Below are 20600 nucleotides of genomic sequence, written 5' to 3'. Positions count from 1 at the left end.
ATACAATTTTCATAAAAGTAAAACAAAAAGTCCAATAATAAATTTAATGACAGTCAATTGTATTAAAATTGAAATTTTAAAATTTAGAAAACGCAATAACAAAATTTAACTGATACCATTTAATCATTATATTTTTTTCTCAAGTGGAAGAGTATTTTACATGTAACAGTAATTTGGCATGCGAATTTGTTATTTTAAATTGATTTAGCTTTTCTTATTACTACATTTGATAAATTGGACGAAAATTATTAACAACGTAAAGACTAATTTCAGTTTTTAAAGACTAATTTGCCAAATTTCATATTAGAGACCTAAGTCCTTTCCCTCCAATTTTTTATATCTATTAGATATAAACCAACCATACTAAAGAACAAATTAGAAGTATGGATGCGGGGGGATTCGGATTATAAATTCCAGCAAGCGAAACCATCATCCCATCTAAAATTTGAAAAACAAACTATGAATGAAAATCTTTATCGAAGCTAACCCCTTTACAAATCAGTTTTCTTTACCACAAAAATTGATATTCACCACAACTACTCAGTTTCCTGCTTACTTTTGGAGTCCATGAAAGAGGAGGTGAGGCTCAGTTCTACCAAGGCCCCAGTTGCCGCCGTACCATCTTTTTCAAAAGTCCGGAAAGAAATTGATCCATTCCTGGAATTCCTCTCAGGGCTACTTACAAGATGGTTCTGATTACCGATAAGAGAAACAGCAGCATCATTCTGATCATCACTTCTACCTTCCACATCAAGAAGATTCCCCAGGGCTATACAATCCACAACTGGACAGCATATAAGCATGCAGATACAGACCCCAACACAACATAGAAGGACAACAAAAGCTGAGAATGCAAGAACTTCAAAAACAAATTGCTCTGGTTTAGATAATACAGACAAACCAAGTAAAAGAACCCTTAATGGAAGGAAACTTGAAACCGACAAAATTAATGTGTAAACTCTCTTCTGCAAACCCTTGTTGATAACTAAATTCAAAATCTGCCTTCCAAGCCAAAACAAATAGACACTCATCACGGTGGCAAAAACCCCAAGAAGAATAGTATTCAGTAAAGGGTAAGTGCAAAGAGCAATGCTATCAGAATTTTCCATCACTCGAGTGGCTGTTCTAGTGAAACACGGTGGCAATTCCCTCCTTTCCTTGTGTAACTCTGGTCCAATCAAAATAAGAATGAGCTGAAGAACAGACAACGGGAAGCAGTAGAGAAGAACATAGCCTGCAGTTTTTCCGTTCCATTTTCTGCTTAGAATTCCAGTGTCTATATTTTGTAAAGGAGCACGAAGAAGAAACACAAGAGTGAGGAAAAGACAAGGTTCTGCAAAACCTAAATTTGAGACAATGTAACATTTGCAGATGTTTTCTTGCCATTTCAAGTTGAGTGCATTCAACACTCTTCCTTGTCGTCTTAGAAAATTTAGCCTTGTAATTTCACCAAAACCCCACCAGATAGCGAACAAAATGAATGTTATTCGGATGATCCAAGGACCAGTGAAATAACTGAGCTGAATAAATCCTTGTCTAAGAACACGTGAATGTAAGTAAAATGAGTATCCGATGCACACTAAACCAAGAAGAATCAACAGAGCAACAAGACAAATCGTCAACACACCGAATGTTTCGGCAGAATATCTCGTTAGGGGCATTACCCGAAACACAGATTCCACGCATGCTCTCTGCCAGCATGGATACAAAGGATCCTCTGATAGTGTACAAGCTACATTCAGAGAATTATTTTCGGAATCTATTACTGAATTAACACTGGATGATACCAAGATTAAATATGAGAAGATGACCAAGCAGGCATTGTCAATAGAACTTCCTTATTTCTTTCCAGTCCACCGGATCCATGTATGTCTAGCATTAACTGATCCAAGACTTGTAAAATTCACATTTATACTATTGTTTCAGCCACTAACCTTTAAGCTTTAGCTCAACTTTAATTATTTGGTACAACAACCTGTGGAACAAGGGGAGAAACCAATTAATTGCCAAAAACTAAAGGACGAAGAAAAAAAAAAACCATAGCATGTGCATAAGGTATGACAAAATCCACCACTTTCAGCACATATTTTCCTCAAAGAAAATAAGAAAATGTTCTAGAATTTCAGGTTCTAGATACTTATCATAAAAACAAAATAAGGAACATTTAGATTCATGACCACAGAGCAAATCGGTGAGAGAAATGTGCACAATCACCTATATAATACACAACATTCTCAAAAGGGACTTCACATGTGCTGGATGTAAACCTTAACATAGCCAATCGTATAGTAGTACATATGTGAACAGAATATTAAAATTCATTACCCAGCACAAGCAGCACACATGTCAAGTTGCCTAGTCTGGTTCAAACTCACCCAAGCTAGTACCACATAGATCAAAATCTATGACACTCATGCATACACACACACACACGCATATATAAGCATTCAGGAAATATCATCATTTAAAGTTAGTGAGGAAAAACAAGCATTCACCCCATGCACCTCACTAGTAATGTCTTAGTTCACTAGGAAAATATTTACATGTCATCTTAATTGAACATTTGAGAAAACAACAAGAGACAACAAATGCCTTAAGTTTCAACAACAAAAGGAATCCTTTGGTAACAGTGCATGTTTACCAGAGGAGTATGCAAATATTGGGTAAGATCATACACATTTAAGTAAATAGTTTCTGTGCAAATAAAATAACTTTAAGTTCATAAAAGATTAATAAATCAAAATCAGCACTTTAGTCCATTTAGAGAATGATATAAAAATCACTTTCTGATAATTGGCAACTGACCAGAAAATACTATAATAGATAACTTAAGAAGCATATATTCAATTAAAAATCCAAATTGGTCGTAAGCAAAAAAGGTGACAAACAACTCCATAAGCATGATTAACTAATAATACCTAAAATAGCTCCATAATATCAAGCAATAACCCTATTTAACACAATGACCGCAATATGCTTGCATATGCCCTTACCATATATCACTAACTTACTAAGGACATTATAGTCAGACTGTCTAATGAATGATTTCAACACTAACACCTTACCTTAAACTTATATCAAAGTCCCTTCGAATATAAAACCATAATGAGACCTGTAACTTTGTTTCTTATAGTCACAAAGAATGACGTAACATAAATTGCATAAACCTCACCAATCCAAACAACTTACCCAGTTTCTTCAAATTAGCAGTGATAAATTGCAAAATCTATAAAATTATTTTCGTTTATTTTTCCTTCGAAAGAAAAAACAATTATAGCTTCCGCTAACCAATACTTCAAATCTGAGAAGTTTGCAAAAATAATGAAAAAATAAACGATTTAATCTCAAATTCCTAACGTTAATTGTCAACACCAGTGCATACAGCACAAAATTGCCGCTAAATTTTCTCGAAAAAGTACAAAAACAAACAATTTCAATAATACTACAAAATAAAAAGAATCCAAAAAAGCAAACCGAAATGAATAAAATACAGATCAAAGAAGAACCTACCAAGGGGAGAATCTTGATCCGGCGAGAGTAAGAGACGAAACGGAGAACCGAAAGAACAAGAAGAAGAAGAAGAAACCTTAAAACTGATTGCAGAGTAGAAACGAAGATGTAGGGAGAGAGAGAAAGAAAGAAAGGAAGAGGAGGAAAAAAGAGAGAAAAAAGTTAACGCAGTTAAGGGGAATAGCCAATAGGCGAGTGGGACTTTGTTGGTGACAGCCTGTCTCCAGCTGTATCCTCCTGACCTCTTGCTTCGGAGTTCCTCAAAGCGTTAGCCTCATGCGTTTCTCGGACCTACGTGGCTTTTGCCTCCCCTTCTTTTAATCGGCCCCTTACCTTTTCCTAAACCTCTATCGGTGGTACTGATACATATTGATATTCATCTTTTTGATATATCGTTTTATAGGTACTGCTATTTTAAAAAGTAATTTATATGTACATAAGAAATTTTTACAAATATCATAGAATTAGATTATATAAATTTTAAATTTAAAAATTCATCAATTATATAAGGGATGCTATAATTTTTTACCCTTGAACTTGATAACTAAGTTCACTTTAGCACATGAATTTGGTAACTAAGTACGTTTTAGTCCCTGAACTTGAACTTCATCACAATTTGATAATGTGGTCAGTGTTATTGGAATATGATTGGATTGGCCAATCAACCAATTGGATCGAGAACCAACTAGTATACTGGTCCAAACAAAAGGATTGAGTCGATTGAATAGAAATTTGTTCTAACCAGTAAAAATCGAGATCTGACACAAAAACTAGTAGTTGAACCCATTTAATTTTTTTTTAAATTATGAATTTTTAAATGCTTATTTAATTATTGTTGGTCTAGCAGTTGAATCAATTAAACCAATTGAATTGGGAACCAATGGTTTGGCCAATTCAATGATTGGTCTGATTCTTAGAACACTGTATGTAATACTCTAAAATTGTACCATCACCTAAAAATTTATATAATTTTTTTAATTTTCGAGTGATGATGTGACACAATCTCAAAGTATCACATTATCAAGTTCATAGGCCAAAATGAATCTAGTGGTCAAGTTCAAATATTAATTATTTTCAATCAACTTCACAAATACAATCCATTTGTAACACTCCTCACCCGCCCCGATGGTCGATACGAATGTGAGACACTAATGGGACATTTTTGGAGCAAAATCTTGCCAGGGTCTCTAATTCAAGCAGTCTAAGAATCATGTGTATTTCTATTATGCACTCGGCAGATCATATTAAACTTATTACCAAATTGTCAGTAATTTGGTCACAACTGATCAAATAACTACTTGGGACTCACATCACATGTAACACCTTACACCTGACTCGATCATTAGGTTCGAGATACAAGATGTCACATTCATCGCCGGAGCGACTACGATTAATTTTATTCAACTTTAAACCATTATAAGATTTAATTCAATCAAACGAACATTAATCACAATAACCAACCATTTACAAGATTTATACGAGCTTACAAAAGCTCCAAGAACTAAAATATTAAAGTCTCTTTCTAAAGTCAGACGGCTCATTCATATTCATTTCAGCCTCCCCTAGTACTCGTTTCCAATTTATTCACATAGAAATTCACGTATTTCCTTTATCATTATACACATATATATATGCACAATTGATGCCATAACATTATATTATTTCACTTCGATATCTTTTATCATGTTTTAAACTCATACCAATTTCACATAACTCATTTCATTACATTTCAATCCAATATATATATTCACATCAAATTCCAGAATCACAATTTAATTCATCATCAACACACAATATCTCATGATAAACGTGTCTTATGAATCCTCTTAAATATGAACAAATAACTAGTTAGGAATATATCTTATTAACATGTCATTTCCCAAATTGAATCGTTGAATTCGTCACAATTCCATACCAACCTTCCAGACTTATAAATCTAGTTTACAAACTTCTTTCACATTAACAATTCTTTTCATAATCATTATAAAATTTTACATATTAAATCTCTATTAACTTGACTTAGACACGAATGGATACACAAATCCAACCAATACCCCAATTTGAAACCCGATGCCTCATTGGACAATTTTTGAAGAAAATAGATTGTGCCCAGTGCTCATCAATATGACCGAAGTAAAAAATGTACCCAACACTCATCGACATGTAGTCGAAGTAACCATTTGGCACCCAATGCCTCATTAGAACGTCCGAAGTAATTAGTTTGCGCCTAGCGCTCATCGGTATAACTGAAGTAAATATTGCGCCCAACACTCATCGACACGTCGTTGAGTAACCATTTGACACCTAGTGCCTCATCGGAACGTCTGAAGTAATTAGTTTGCACCTAGCGCTCATCGGTATAACCGAAGTAAAAATTGTGCCTAGCATCGAGACATAGTCGAAGTAACCATTTGGCAGCTAGTGCCTCATCGGAATGTCTGAAGTAATTAGTTTGCGTCTAGCGCTCATCGATATAACCGAAGTAAATGTTGTGCCTAGTACTCATCGGAACGTCCGAAGTAAAAATTGTACAGCACTCATCGACACATAGTTGAAATAACTCCGCCCAAGCAATTAATTGGGTAATCATTTATCCAATTCCCTTATAAGTTCAATTCTCATTCTATTGATCTCAATATCATCAATCCATCACTCATGATATCATTTTATACTTAATATAACATACCCGTTTCAATTCCAAACCAATTTCACCATTTCATTTAGTTTTAATATTTTCACTTTTATTCAATTTAATCATCTATCTCAATAATCAATTAAATTCAAACCAATATGATTCGATCAATCATAATCAACTATTAATTCATTTATAGTTCTTCTGTTATTCCTCCTCCTCCTCCGCCTCCTCCTCCTCTCCATTCCACTTTCTTTATTTACGAGTATTTGTAAAATAATCTTTAGCCTTAGTATGACATGCTTTTATGTAACATGAATTATCATTTCACTATTGATACATATACTTTTAACAAAGTTGTCTTCTTGAGTAGTATTCACTAAATTATTTATATCCAGACCTACAGAATTCGAAATTAAGATCCTCTTTTTGTTTTTGAAACTAGACTCAATGAAATTTTTACCATAAAAGTTTCAGAATTTATTTCAAAATAGATTAATACCAGTTTTATTTAAACCTCCTGATAGGCGGTTGCGCGCGGACCAAGATCGAGTTGTCAAGTCACGGGAAAAGTCCTACGAAAACTATAAACACTTGGGCTGAAATGGAAACAGAAAGCAGAAAATTAAACTTAAAAGACCAAGAAAACCCAATTGAAATAGAATGATACTTGGGCGGTAAGAAAAGGATGAATAAAGAACGTTTCTTGATGCCAAAGAATGTTGCAAAACAGATCCTTGAAGCTTGGAATGGCTGGAAACGTAACAAGAACAATTAAACCAAGTTAATCAACAATTCGACACAAACAAAAATAATTAAAAAAGAACAAACAGCAAAAAAGATGGATAAAGTCCTAAGAAGCCTTGAAATCAAGAAAGATTTCACAACTCCCTTCAAACGGCTCTAATCTTCCCTCCAATGTAAAAACACGGCAAGAAGAAGGTTGAAGATGGCTCCCACAATCAAAAAGATTGTTAAAACTACTTCTAAAGAAAACTCAAGAGAGAATTCTTGGAGAAACTCAAAGAGAGTTTTCACTCCACAAAAAAAATCTGAATTCAATATCTCCTCAAGGGTGGCCGGCCAAGCCATATATATAGGCCTCCTAACTACTTTCCTATCCCTACTAGGAAAACTAAAAAAAAGCCCTAATTGTTGCCTTTCAAGGGAATTTCGTCCAAGGCCTTTAAATGGGCCTCTTAGACTGAATTCTTACATAGAAATTTATTCATAAAGTCTAAAAATTAAAACTAAGTATTTAAATAATTAAAATTTTACAAATTGGGCCACTTTGACAATTTGACCTGGTTTTTAGCTAAGTCTAATTTAAACTTCTTGGTTGGGCTTGGAACATCTTATTGGGTCGTATCTTCAAGAACTTGGGCTTGTAATCCATTCTCTCCCGAAATTGTTTCGTTGATGCTCGTAACTGAGACCCAATGCGCTTTAACTGCAAGATTTAGTTTCTTGGACCAAGATTTCTAAGATTTGAAATCTTGATTTTCTTGATTCTTGAAATCACTCAAAACAGCAAAATTGGACCAAGATTTGGTTTCTTGATTTTCTTGAAAACAAGAAAGTGAATCTTGAATTTCTTTTTCCTTTGTATACGCATCTAAGGCCTTGCTAATGAAGTCTTGAACGGTTCAATTTAGTTTCATACGCATTTGCCTGGCATTTGACCTCGTTATTGGGCCTTGTGGTAATTTGAGCCCGTCATGTTCTTGAGCTTGAGTTGGGCCTTTGTGACTTGTGTTACCTCCCCTATTCTGCTGCTAGGCAGCTTCGACTCTTTTTCACTAAAATCTCATATTATGTTGTCATTTGTTTCCTTTGAAAATAGACTCATTAAGATTTCAGGCATATAAATATCATCTCCTAAACATTTTTGTACAATTTATAATGATTTTTCAAAGTTATAAAAAGAAAACTCAAAATCATTTTGATATTGTCTCATAATATAAAATTTCATTGCTTTCACCATTGCTTTTATGCAAAACTAGACTCAATAATATTTAATTTCATATTTTATTAAACCTCTAAATCGATTCCTACAATTTTGGTAAATTTTCAAAGTCGTACTACCACTGCTATCCATAAAGTGTTTAATGAAACATTTTACTCTTCCATGATTTGATTAAGTTTTTCTCATTTCATTATATAACATACTACATTTCAACCAAATTCAATATCAAAACATATAACCATCAAGTTACACAAATTCTTATTTACATTCAAATTAGTCCTCTAGTTCGATAATCAATCTCAAACATAACATTTTAATCTCAAATAATCATTTTCAATTTACCTTGGTGTCATACTTTGCAAAACAAAATAAATATGTAACGAATATAATGATTCAATTTATAGAAATAAAAATATAACATGAATTAACTTAGTAAGTTCCATATGAACTTACCTGACAAAAATAGCGACACACAAAACGCCAAGGACTAATTCGCCAAAATTTGAATTTTCCTCAACTATCCCCTAATTAGCTCAAATCTCGATCTATACAATAATTTATTTCAATTTATCAATTTCAAACATATCCTAAACAACCTATTATAATTATATATTAATTCAAATTTTTTTCAATATTTTGTTGCATTTTATTTAATTTATTCCTTAAAACCGAAATGATTATATTTTTCAAATTTGAGCACCAATTTTTTAAAAGATTTGAATACATCCTATTAAAAAATCATGGAAAAGTCATACCAATTTTGAAATATTTACACTTTGGTCCCTATGATCAAAACTAACAATTAAACTTTACAAATTAGTTTTTTTCTTTTACAAATCTAAGCTTAAGAGTTAACCATTTAACACCAAAACTTCAAACATTCAACTAAAATAACATCCTAAAATTTTAATAATAACAAAATTTACAATGTGGGTCAACTAACTTATAGTATTGGGATTCCGAAAACATAAAAATTTAAAAAAAAAAACTAAATTAAGCATACCAATTGAAGCTTTAAACTTTCAACGTCCTCCTCCAATTCTTTTTTTTTCTTTCCCCCTGTTTCGACGATCTCATGGAAGAAACAAAAATGTTTCTTTCCACCCACGACCTTTTTTTTTCTATTAATATTATTATATACTTATATTACAACATACTTTACCACCTAACGGCACTGACCACTTTAGTGGTTAATTGCCACTTTAGTCCTTCCTATTTATTTTCAATTATAATTCTTTTATAAATTGCATTTTTACCTCTTATGTAATTTGGTTCCTATACTTAAATTAAACACTATGTAAACGAAATTACCTAACCAAAATTCAAATTGCCTACAAATTAACTCCGTAAATATTTTTATGAAATATTTACGAGCCCGGTTTATAGAAACGAGGTCTCAATAACTCAATTTCAATAAATATTGACTTTAGAACCGATACACTTATACTTTTACTAATTAGGGACACACGGCCGTGTCCTAACCCGTGTCCTCACTCGTGTAACTCTCTAAGTAGGGTCACACGGCCAAGTCACACGCTCGTGTGCCAGCCCGTGTGTTAGGCTGTGTAACTGCCTGACATGCATGCAATAGAACCTACAGAAGACACACGACTGTGTCGCTAGGCCATGTGTCACACGCCCGTGTCTTAGGTCGTGTGGACATGAATTTGCCCAAAATCAAGCCATTTCCAACACCAACTCATGCATGACCCTTTAGGCCAATTGTGCAACTATTCAAGGCAACAAGACCTTATTAAAACATACATATAAATATCAATTCTGTAACACCCATAACCCGAATCCGTCATCGAAACAGCGTTACGGAGCATTACCAGAGTTTACAAATCAAACAGACATAAAATGCAAACATTTCATATCATATAGCATTCATGTCAAAAACTAATCAAAATCATACATATTGTCCCTTATACGAGCCCTCAAGGCCCAAATTACGCATTAGAAACAAATCGGGACTAAATCAGATAGAAAACTTTTTGAAAACATTTAAAATTTTCAACACTGCAGGGGTCACACGGCCGTGTGGCCAAGCCGTGTGACTCACATGACCTGAGACACGGGCACTCACACTATCAAGAGACACGCCCGTGCCTCAAGCTGTGTGGACATTCGAATTAGGGACACGCAGCCATGTCCTAGCCCGTGCCAGTGCCTGTGTGAGTATACTAACTTGGGTCACACGACCAAGCCACACGCTCGTGTGCTAGGCCGTGTGAACATACTGACTTGCAAACTTGTACAAGCTACAGGGGACACACACCTGTGTCACTTGGCCATGTGTCACACACGGCTGAGACACACGCCGGTGTCTCTGCTCGTGTGAACAAAAATAGGCTATTTTATAAGCTATTTTTCTCACCCAACAAGGCATGTACCTACAGTTAACATTGTACATATAAACAAGTCATATTATGGCATCCAAAACAAGTAAAAATCAAACCTTAAATATATAGTATATTCACGTACAACCAATATGCCCTTAGGCACCTCAAATGACAATTATAAACATGTTTAACCATGTAAACCATGTAACTAAGAAATCAACCAACTTTTATGTATAATTGCATTAATACACAACATATAAATCATTTACCAAAACTTACCATTTGGTACTAATTGTACCACTTATTCAATAGCATCAAAATACATATACACTTACTATAGCATAGTACCAAATCACACCAAGTTATAAAACATACTTCATATGCATATTCAACTACTATTTTACCTTTCATCATTCAACCACAAATCATTCCACACATCAACATTATAAGGCAAATTATGCATATACCAAAATACCAAAACACAAGCCAAATACGTGGTTAATCTCAACAAAACACATATAGGTCAACATTAGCCAAAATAACCTATACATGCCATTATAACCTTAACCAAGACATCAAAATCTACCGATATAATCTCTGGGAAGGGTGATAGGTCTCCGATGATCTTTCAACCTGATCGAGCATCCGATAATCTGAAAAGTAAAGGAAAACAACTACGTAAGCAATGAATGCTTAGTAAGCTTGTATAAACTTTAATCATATCAATTTATTTCAAATATGAAATTTATACATATCAAGGATAACCCAATATCGATACCGCAAGATTTATGAAGCTATATTCAACAACTCACAAGGTGAATAAATCCACAGCATCACTTATACATATCATCCCTAGCATAGTAGGATTTTAAATAACTATAAACCTTATCACTCTTTCATGAGCTCAAGCATATTTTCATTTGAACACTTACCATTTCATTGCAACTTATAATTAAACATATTACTATTCAACCAACAGCTTGATACTTGCCTAAGCATCAAACAATAACACTTGTTAGCATACTTGAACATATTTCATATAAATTCAACATCGATAACCTTATTATCTCAACATGTCACACTTGAGTTTATTACTCGTCTCAACTTACATAATTTCCATGTATTAACATTTCAAAGATATTCATATATGTACATGTCATGATACATATCATTCTCTTACCATTTCTTTAGTTACATATATCATCCATTTCAGTATATCAATATATCATGTACCATCATTTCCATGTTTCATGTATATATACATGTATTAGTTCGTATCAAACTCATATCGTCTCATAACAGAACATTGTCTGTTGAACCATTTAGAATATCGTTGGATACTCGGGTAGCACACGCGAGGTGTACTGAATTGTAATCCATTAATTCCTGTACATGTATGCTCATACAAGCTCTGAATTGGTATGCTCTTACGAGCTGTAAACGGTAAGCTCATACGACTTGAATATCAGTAAGCTCTCTCAAGTTGAGAATCGGTAACCCTAATAACACGTCATTTGAATCCTATGATTCTTAAGGTTCAAACGAAACTCGAAAATCGTCATACGTCTTCGGATTTATGTCCTTTCATAACACAATAAATTGCATACTAATATATTTCTTAATTTAATCACAATATAATCACATATTATCTTTCAATTTAATCAAAATTATACAGAATACAGTTCATACGAACTTACCTTGCTAAATTGCAGAAATACCAATATTCAAGGGCATTTTGGTAATTTTTATTTTCCTCGATTTTCCACTCGATCTTGATCTAAATTAATAATTTCATTAAATATATTAATTTAGACAATAAAAAATTTCATTTCATGCAATTTGGTCATTTTTGACATTTTTTACAAATTACCCTTAAAGTTTTATTTTTATTCAATTTAGTCCTTGGGCCCAAAATATGCAAATTAACCATTTTTACCCAAAATTGAGCTTAGCCGAAGGTTCATAACTCCAAATAAAGCCCATATTTATGAAAATTTCACATCAAATCCTTGTACTTTTATTAATTTAACAATTTAGTCCCTAATCGATAAATTCATCAAAAATCACTTAACAAAATGCTTTTAAATAACAATTAATATCTCAGATTCATCATTTAACATAAAAATCACAAGATTCATCAATGGCAATATTCAAAATCTTTAATAGTTTCAAAATCGAAGGTACGGGCTAGTTGGACCTAGTTGCAACGATCTCAAAAACATAAAAATTACAAGAAATAGGATCGATTGTACTCACATGTAAAGGAAATAAGCCAAAACCGAAACCCCCTCCATAGCTATGGTGTTCGGTGGAGTGAAGAAGAAGAAATGAAATTAAAGTGTTTTACTTTCACTTTAATTTGTTTTAATTTCACTTTAACTACAAAATTGCCATTGAATTTATATTATTTAATTCATTTTCAACCATTATGTCGTCCCACTCATTATTTATGGCTTAATTATCACTTAAGCCCTTCCTATTTTATTAATTAAACCATCTAATCACTTAAATGTGTTAATTAACAAGTTTTATACCTTTTTCAATTTGGTCATTTTCTCTTAATTAACTATCGAAACGTTAAAATTTCTTAACAAAATTTAATACCACCTTAATGACACTTCGTAAATATTTATAAAAATATTTAAGGCTCGGTTTATAGAAATAAGGTCCCGATACCTTATTTTTTAAAACTACTTAACTTTAGGGTCAAACCACTTAAACTTAATAAATCGTTTATATAACATATATTATCATATCAAAAACCTTTTAAAAACCATATTTTACTCGTAAATATTAAATATAATATTTACAAACTTACTCGTTGGATTTAGTGGCCCTGAAACCACTATTTTTAACACCACTGAAAAACGGGCTATTACAAATTCAAGAGTCCTAAATCAACTAACTATTATGCCATTCAAGGCACCTCAATTTCAATCACCAAAACCTACCTAATAATACAAATGTTAACACTTACCATTCATCAACTACCAATTCCATGAACTTACTAAACATATACAATGATACGAACCATCAAATGATACTAATAAACCATTCTCATTCATTATAAAAAATGACCAAAGGTACTTTCTAAAACAAGCATTACAAACTATTATGCATACATGACACCAAAACACAAACACATTTAGCTATTATTTACATATTTATCAATCACCACTTTAAACCATCCTAAATACATTTCAACCACAATTCAACTAAATAAGATTGTACATGCCACTACCCTAGGAGAAACAAAAACTACCAATATCGATGGATAGTGTGAGATGAAGGTTAGCTTCATCCAAAATATCAGCAACAACGATCTATAAAACAATCCACAAAAACGAATAAACTTATAAAACTTAGTAAGTACATAATATATCATTTAATCTAACAATGAATTGAATACGATTCATATATTATTCGATTTAGAATTACCAATTTCTAAACATGGTACAAAAGTGCATTCAAGGTACCGAAGTACAAACAGGGGCACGCATGTGCAATTCAACAATATTCTTCTAAATACATAATAATTAAAGCATCATTAGTACACAAATAGAAATTCGTTAACATATTAAAAACACTACGAACTTACCTCAATTACTAGGGTGTAAAACGAATTCAAACTAATCCAAGTGATATGAGTCACAAAGGCCCAACCCAAGCTCAAGAACGTGATGGGCTCAAATTACCACAAGGCCCAATAACGAGGTCAAAGGCCAGACAAATGCGTTCCAAACTAAATGGGACCATTCAGGAATTTGTTAGCAAGGCCTTAGATGCGTACATGAAAGAAAGAGAAAATCAAGATTCACTTTCTTGTTTTCAAGAAAATCAAGAAACTGAATCTTGGCCCAATTTTGCTGGTTGGAGCGATTTCAAGAATCAAGAAAATCAAGATTTCAAATCTTGGAAATCTTGGTCCAAGAAACCGAATCTTGCAGCCAAAGCGCATTGGATCTCTGTTACGAGCGTCAACTAACCAATTTCAGTAGGAGATGGACTACAAGCCCAAGTTCTTGAAGGCAATGCCCAATAAGATGATTCCAAGCCCAACCAAGAAGTCAAACCATACTTAGTTGAAAATCAGGCCAAATTGTTAAAGTGGCCCAATTTGTAAAAATTTTAATTGTTTAAATATCTAAGTTTAATTTTTAGACTTTAGGATTATTATATGTAAAAATTCGGCCCAAGCATCCCATTAAAATGCCTTGGCCGAATTTCCCTCTTAATTTATTAATTAGGTCTTTTTTAAGTTTTCCTAATGAGATTAGGAAATAGATAGAAGGCCTATTAATAGGCATGGCCGACCACCTTATTGTTTACATTACAATTACATTGAAAATTTCAGATTTGCTTTGAGTGAAAATTCTCTTTGAGTTCTTCAAGAATTTTCTCTTGAGTTTTCTTTAGAAGTAGTTTTAACAATCTTTTTGATTGTGGGAGCCATCTTCAGCCTTCTTCTTGCCATTTTTCTTCATTGGAGGGGAGATTAGAGCCATTTGAAGTGAGTTGTGAAATCTTTATCGATTTCAAGGCTTCTTAGGACTTTATCTTTCTTTTCGTGCTGTTCGCTTTGTTTTAATTTTTCTGCTTGTGTCGTTTTCTTTATCTAACTTGTTTAAATTCTCTTGTTGCGTTCCAGCCCCGTTCAACATTCAAGAATTCGTTCGGCACCATCCTTGAACATCAAGAAACATTTTGGGACATAAAGCCCTCTTTCTTGCCGTCCAAACCCCTCTTTATTGTGTTGGTTATTTTAATCTCAGATCGGATTGGTTTTACATTGATCTTGCTGTTTCGTTTCAGATTTCATTGTTCTTGTTCGTTTCAATCAATTTCCAAAGTTCCAGATCAATATTTGCCCAACATTGACAGCAAGAACCATTCGTTAATCATAATTTTTAGATTTCTTACTGCCCAAGAACTCTATTACCTATTCTGATTTGGTTTCTTAATCAATTGAGTTTAATTTGCTGTTTTGTCTTCTTTAGATCAGATTCAATTTGAAGAGTCATTCTTGCTATTTAGATCTAGTTTCTTGGCCTCCAAGGAACCATATTAATTCGTGTTCTTTTTATTAGCTGATTATCCATGGTTTTATGGTTTTCGTTTCAGATCTGGTACTGATAAGTTTGATTCTTTTGTTTCATTTTAGATCTGATCATCTAGAGTTTCGTAGGAGTTTCTCGTGGCTTGACAACTTGATCTTGGTTTGCGCGCAACCCCTATCATTTGGTTTCAGATTTTGGGTGTTTTGGGTGTTCTTGGTTGAGTTCTAAACTGATCTCTATTTTTTAAACTACAAAAAGCAGTTTTACCCAGAAAATTTTATGGAAAAAAATTCATTCGAGTGTGTAAACGTTTTCTGATTGATCTGAAATTTTACATGCATATTTTTGGCACTGAGATTGAATATAAAAAAATATTTCCCACAATAAAATCAGTCAAAAAAGTCAAAAAAATTAAAAAAGGCGAAATCTAATAAAAATTAAAAAAAAACATTCAGCGGGTTGAGTTTGGTGCCCAAACTTTCCAGATCAAAAATTCAAATTTAAGGACATGCCAGATTTAATTTCATGATTTTTGGAGATCGGGAACACCTCGAATGAAGTTGTAAAGTTACTCCGCAGTTTTTCGGGTTTTTGGATTTCAGCAATTTTTATTGATTCTTAGCTGTAGGTTTTCGTTTGTTTTGCCTTTATTCTCCCTTTACACTATCTAACACCTTTTTGTTTCTTGTGTTAGTAGGATTTTAAGGTGTGCACAATTCTTCCTCGGTGCAACACAAATCAATTGATGTCTCGTCAGTTTTTGGCATCCTAGTGCAAATTAGGATTCTTTGGTAGTTTCAGTTCATACACTTTCTAATTGGTTGATATAGACTCTACTAAAAAACTCACAAGACTGAATTCTACCTCATTGAGAGTTTGATTTTTCTTTTTGAGTGATTAACGGTGAGATTTGCTAATTTTTCCTTTTTGAGTGTTGAGTGTTTGTTTTGCAGGTTGTTGAAAATGCCTGGGGTTGGTCAAGGTGATAATGACCATAATGATGTCTATGACATATTTAAAAAATTCCAACAACAGTTAGACGAACGGGCTGTCTTACTTCGAACATTGAGTGCTACTATCAATGAGATGCGATTGGATCAAGAGCCTCAGTATCGGGGTCCAATTAAAGAGGATATGGATAACCAGCCTTGTGCTCATAGGCACGCTCCTAGACGTGTCCCTAGAACTGACTATGACGTTCATGATCGCGGACAACCCTCTTTGGCAAAACCAAAGAGAGAGCAGCAATGAGAACATCTCTTTCATACCCGTTGCCATGTACAAGGTAAGGTTTGTAGAGTTATTATTGATGGTGAAAGTTGCTCGAACGTAGCCAGCACGACGATGGTGGAAAAGCTTTGCTTAACCACTACCAAGCATCCACGACCTTATCAACCACAAGGGCTTAGCAACGAAGGCCAATTTAAGGTCACTCAACAAGTGCGCATCACCTTTTCTATCAGCAAGTATCAAGACGAAGTCGTGTGCGACGTAGTGCCTATTCAAGCCTGTCATTTGTTGCTAGGAGAATCATGGCAAAGGGATCGAAAGGTCACCCACGATGATCGTACCAATAGGTATTCTTTCAAGCATCAAGGAAGGAAAGTCACCTTAGTGCCGTTCACTCCGGAACAAGTCCATGAGGACCAAATCAAACTGAAAAATTCTGTTGTTAAAATAAGTGAGGAAAAAGAAAAAGGAGAAGAGAAAAATAAAAGTGAAAAAGAAGAAAATGAAAATGAAAAAGGCGAAAAGGAAAGCGAGAGAGAAACAAAAGAAAATGTGAATGAAGTGAGTGAAAAAGAGAGAGAGCTTAAACAAGGAATGAGTGAAAAAGAAGAGAGTGCTCAAACACAAGGGAGGAATATTTTTGCTAACCCCCATTCGAAATCGCCTTGTGATTTCTCGTTGTTTCAGGTTTGCAAGATTCCACCCATGGACAGGTTCCAGCTTCATTACCCTTCTACCGAGAAACGTTTTCAATTGATTGAACAAGGTAAAACTATCCTCGTTTTCCCACCTCTAATGGTAAGCAAGGTGAAGTTTCTCTATTCTCTAAACAACTTCATTCAACTCGTATTGATAACTTTGCTCATGACTTGAATTTTGAAAAGGTACTGTATGTTATTGTCGATAATTGCCATTCTTGGATTGATGACATTTTAATTTACTCAACAACATTAAATGATCATGTTTTCCATGTTAGAATGGTTTTAGACATTCTAAGAGCTGAAAAATTGTTTGCCAACCTTGATAAATGTACATTTTGTTGTGATAAGCTAATATTTTTAGGTTTCATAATTAGTGCTCAAGGTATTCATGTCGATGAGGACAAAGTTAAGGTAATCAAGGAGTGGCCAACTCCTAAATCGATAACTGAGGTGAGATCTTTCCATGGTTTAGCTAGTTTTTATAGACGATTTGTGAAAGATTTCTCCACTATTGTTGAGTTGGTGAAATCCTTACACGAGAAGGCTAGGCAGCGAATAGCCAAAACAAATGACATCAACACCAACAAAGCAAACAAGAGGCGCAAACGGGTTGTCTTTGAATCCGGAGATTGGGTTTGGGTCCATATGAGGAAAGAACGATTTCCTACAAAAAGAAAGACCAAGCTGGACCCAAGGGGCAATGGGCCTTTCCAAGTACTCGAGCGGATCAACGACAATGCCTATAAAATTGATCTACCTGGTGAGTACAATGTAAGTTCTACTTTTAATGTGGCTGACTTGTCCCCATTTGATTTTTAAGATTCGAGGACGAATCTTTTTGAGGAAGGGGGGAATGATACGAGTCACAAAGGCCCAACCCAAGCTGAAGAACGTGATGGGCTCAAATTACCACAAGGCCCAATAATAAGGTCAAAGGCCAGACAAATGCGTTCCAAACTAAATGGGACCATTCAGGAATTTGTTAGCAAGGCCTTAGATGCATACACGAAAGAAAGAGAAAATCAAGATTCACTTTCTTGTTTTCAAGAAAATCAAGAAATCGAATCTTGGCCCAATTTTGCTGTTTGGAGCGATTTCAAGAATCAAGAAAATCAAGATTTCAAATCTTGGAAATCTTGGTCCAAGAAACCAAATCTTGCAGCCAAAGCGCATTGGATCTCCGTTACGAGCATCAATGAACCAATTTCGGTAGGAGATGGACTACAAGCCCAAGTTCTTGAAGGCAATGCCCAATAAGATGATTCCAAGCCCAACCAAAAAGTCAAACCATACTTAGTTGAAAATCAGGCCAAGTTGTTAAAGTGGCCCAATTTGTAAAAATTTTAATTGTTTAAATATCTAAGTTTAATTTTTAGATTTTAGGATTATTATATGTAAAAATTCATTAAGCGACCCATTAAAATGTCTTGGCGAATTTCCTCTTAATTTATTAATTAGGTCTTTTTTAAGTTTTCCTAATGAGATTAGGAAATAGATAGAAGGCCTATTAATAGGCATGGCCGGCCACCTTATTGATTACATTACAATTACATTGAAAATTTTAGATTTGCTTTGAGTGAAAATTCTCTTTGAGTTCTTCAAGAATTTTCTCTTGAGTTTTCTTTAGAAGTAGTTTTAACAACCTTTTTTATTATGGGAGCCATCTTCAACCTTCTTCTTGCCATTGTTCTTCATTGGAGGGGAGATTAGAGCCGTTTGAAGGGAGTTGTGAAATCTTTATCGATTTTAAGGCTTCTTAGGACTTTATCTTTCTTTTCTTGCTATTCACTTTGTTTTAATTTTTTTGCTTGTGTCGTTTTCTTTATCTAACTTGTTTAAATTCTCTTGTTGCGTTCCAGCCCCGTTCAACATTCAAGAATTTGTTCGGCACCATCCTTGAACATCAAGAAATGTTTTGGGACATAAAGCCCTCTTTCTTTCTGTCCAAATGCCACTTTATTGTGTTGGCTATTTTAATCTCAGATCGGATCGGTTTTACATTGATCTTGCTGTTTCGTTTCAGATTTCATTGTTCTTGTTCGTTTCAATCAATTTCCAATGTTCCAGATCTATCTTTGCGCAACATTGACAGCAAGAACCGTTCGTTAATCATAATTTTTAGATTTCTTGCTGCCCAAGATCTCTATTACCTATTCTGATTTGGTTTCTTAATCAATTGAGTTTAACTTGTTGTTTCGTCTTCTTTAGATCAGATTCGGTTTGAAGAGTCATTCTTGCTATTTAGATCTAGTTTCTTGGCCTCTAAGGAACCATATTAATTCGCGTTCTGTTTATTAGCTGATTATCCATGGATTTATGGTTTTCGTTTTAGATCTGGTACTGATAAGTTTGATTCCTTTGTTTCGTTTCAGATCTGATCGTCTAGAGCTTCGTAGGAGTTTCTCGTGGCTTGACAACTCGATCTTGGTCTGCGCGCAACCCTCTATCACCGAGACTTTAGCTTTTCCCCGATCTAAATTCATACGCGGTCTATCTTGATCTAAATAGAAAAATTCAATCCATTTATTATCTCTATTATTCAATTCAATCCACATTTCATATTTTTACAAAATTACAATTTTACCCCTAACATTTTAACTTTTCACAATTTAGTCCTTACGCTCATAAATTGAAATTTAAACATTTTAATTGTCTTCTCATACTAGTCGAATTCTCTAGGGGCCTAAATCAATTCATACAAACCATCATTTCATAAATTTATCATGAACTTTTACTACTTTTATAAAAAAGTCCCTAAATGACATTTTCATCAAAAATCACTTCACAAAACTTGTTTATTTAACAACAAGGACTCATAATATTTCATTAAACATCAAGAATTAAGCAACAGCATTCATGGCACAATCCTAAATCTTTAACAATTATACAAATTGATCCCCAGGCTAGCTAGATTAAGCTACAATGATCCCGAAAACATAAAAATTATTAAAAACGAAAATGAAATACATACCATGTAATCAAAATAGGTTGGCCGAATAACCTAGCAAGCTTCTATGGTTTTTTCCTCTTTGAATTTTGGTGGAAGAAAATGAATGAAAATGAATGGAATTTTTATTTTATTAAATTTTAACCTTATTTACTTATTTACCTTTTTAACCTTTAAAAGCATTCAAAATTTCACATAAACCTTGCCATGAATAT

The 20600-nt window shown here is 33.8% G+C and overlaps 1 protein-coding gene across 1 annotated transcript; it reads right to left on the bottom strand.

Annotated features, from left to right (window-relative positions):
- Window positions 1-375: 375 nt before the first annotated feature.
- Window positions 376-3715, bottom strand: LOC105785527 (uncharacterized). Its single transcript, XM_012611623.2, has 2 exons — window positions 3511-3715; window positions 376-1975 (listed from the first exon to the last, which is right to left on the bottom strand). Exon 2 carries the CDS (start codon window positions 1659-1661, stop codon window positions 537-539), a length of 1125 nt encoding a protein of 374 aa, XP_012467077.1. The 5' UTR covers window positions 1662-1975; window positions 3511-3715; the 3' UTR covers window positions 376-536.
- Window positions 3716-20600: the final 16885 nt, after the last annotated feature.

This window comes from Gossypium raimondii, chromosome 1 (assembly GCF_025698545.1).
Source record: "Gossypium raimondii isolate GPD5lz chromosome 1, ASM2569854v1, whole genome shotgun sequence".
Classification (NCBI taxonomy): Eukaryota; Viridiplantae; Streptophyta; class Magnoliopsida; order Malvales; family Malvaceae; genus Gossypium; species Gossypium raimondii.
The sequence above is the reverse complement of the archived record's forward strand: the minus strand, read 5'-3'. Positions and strand labels throughout refer to the sequence as shown.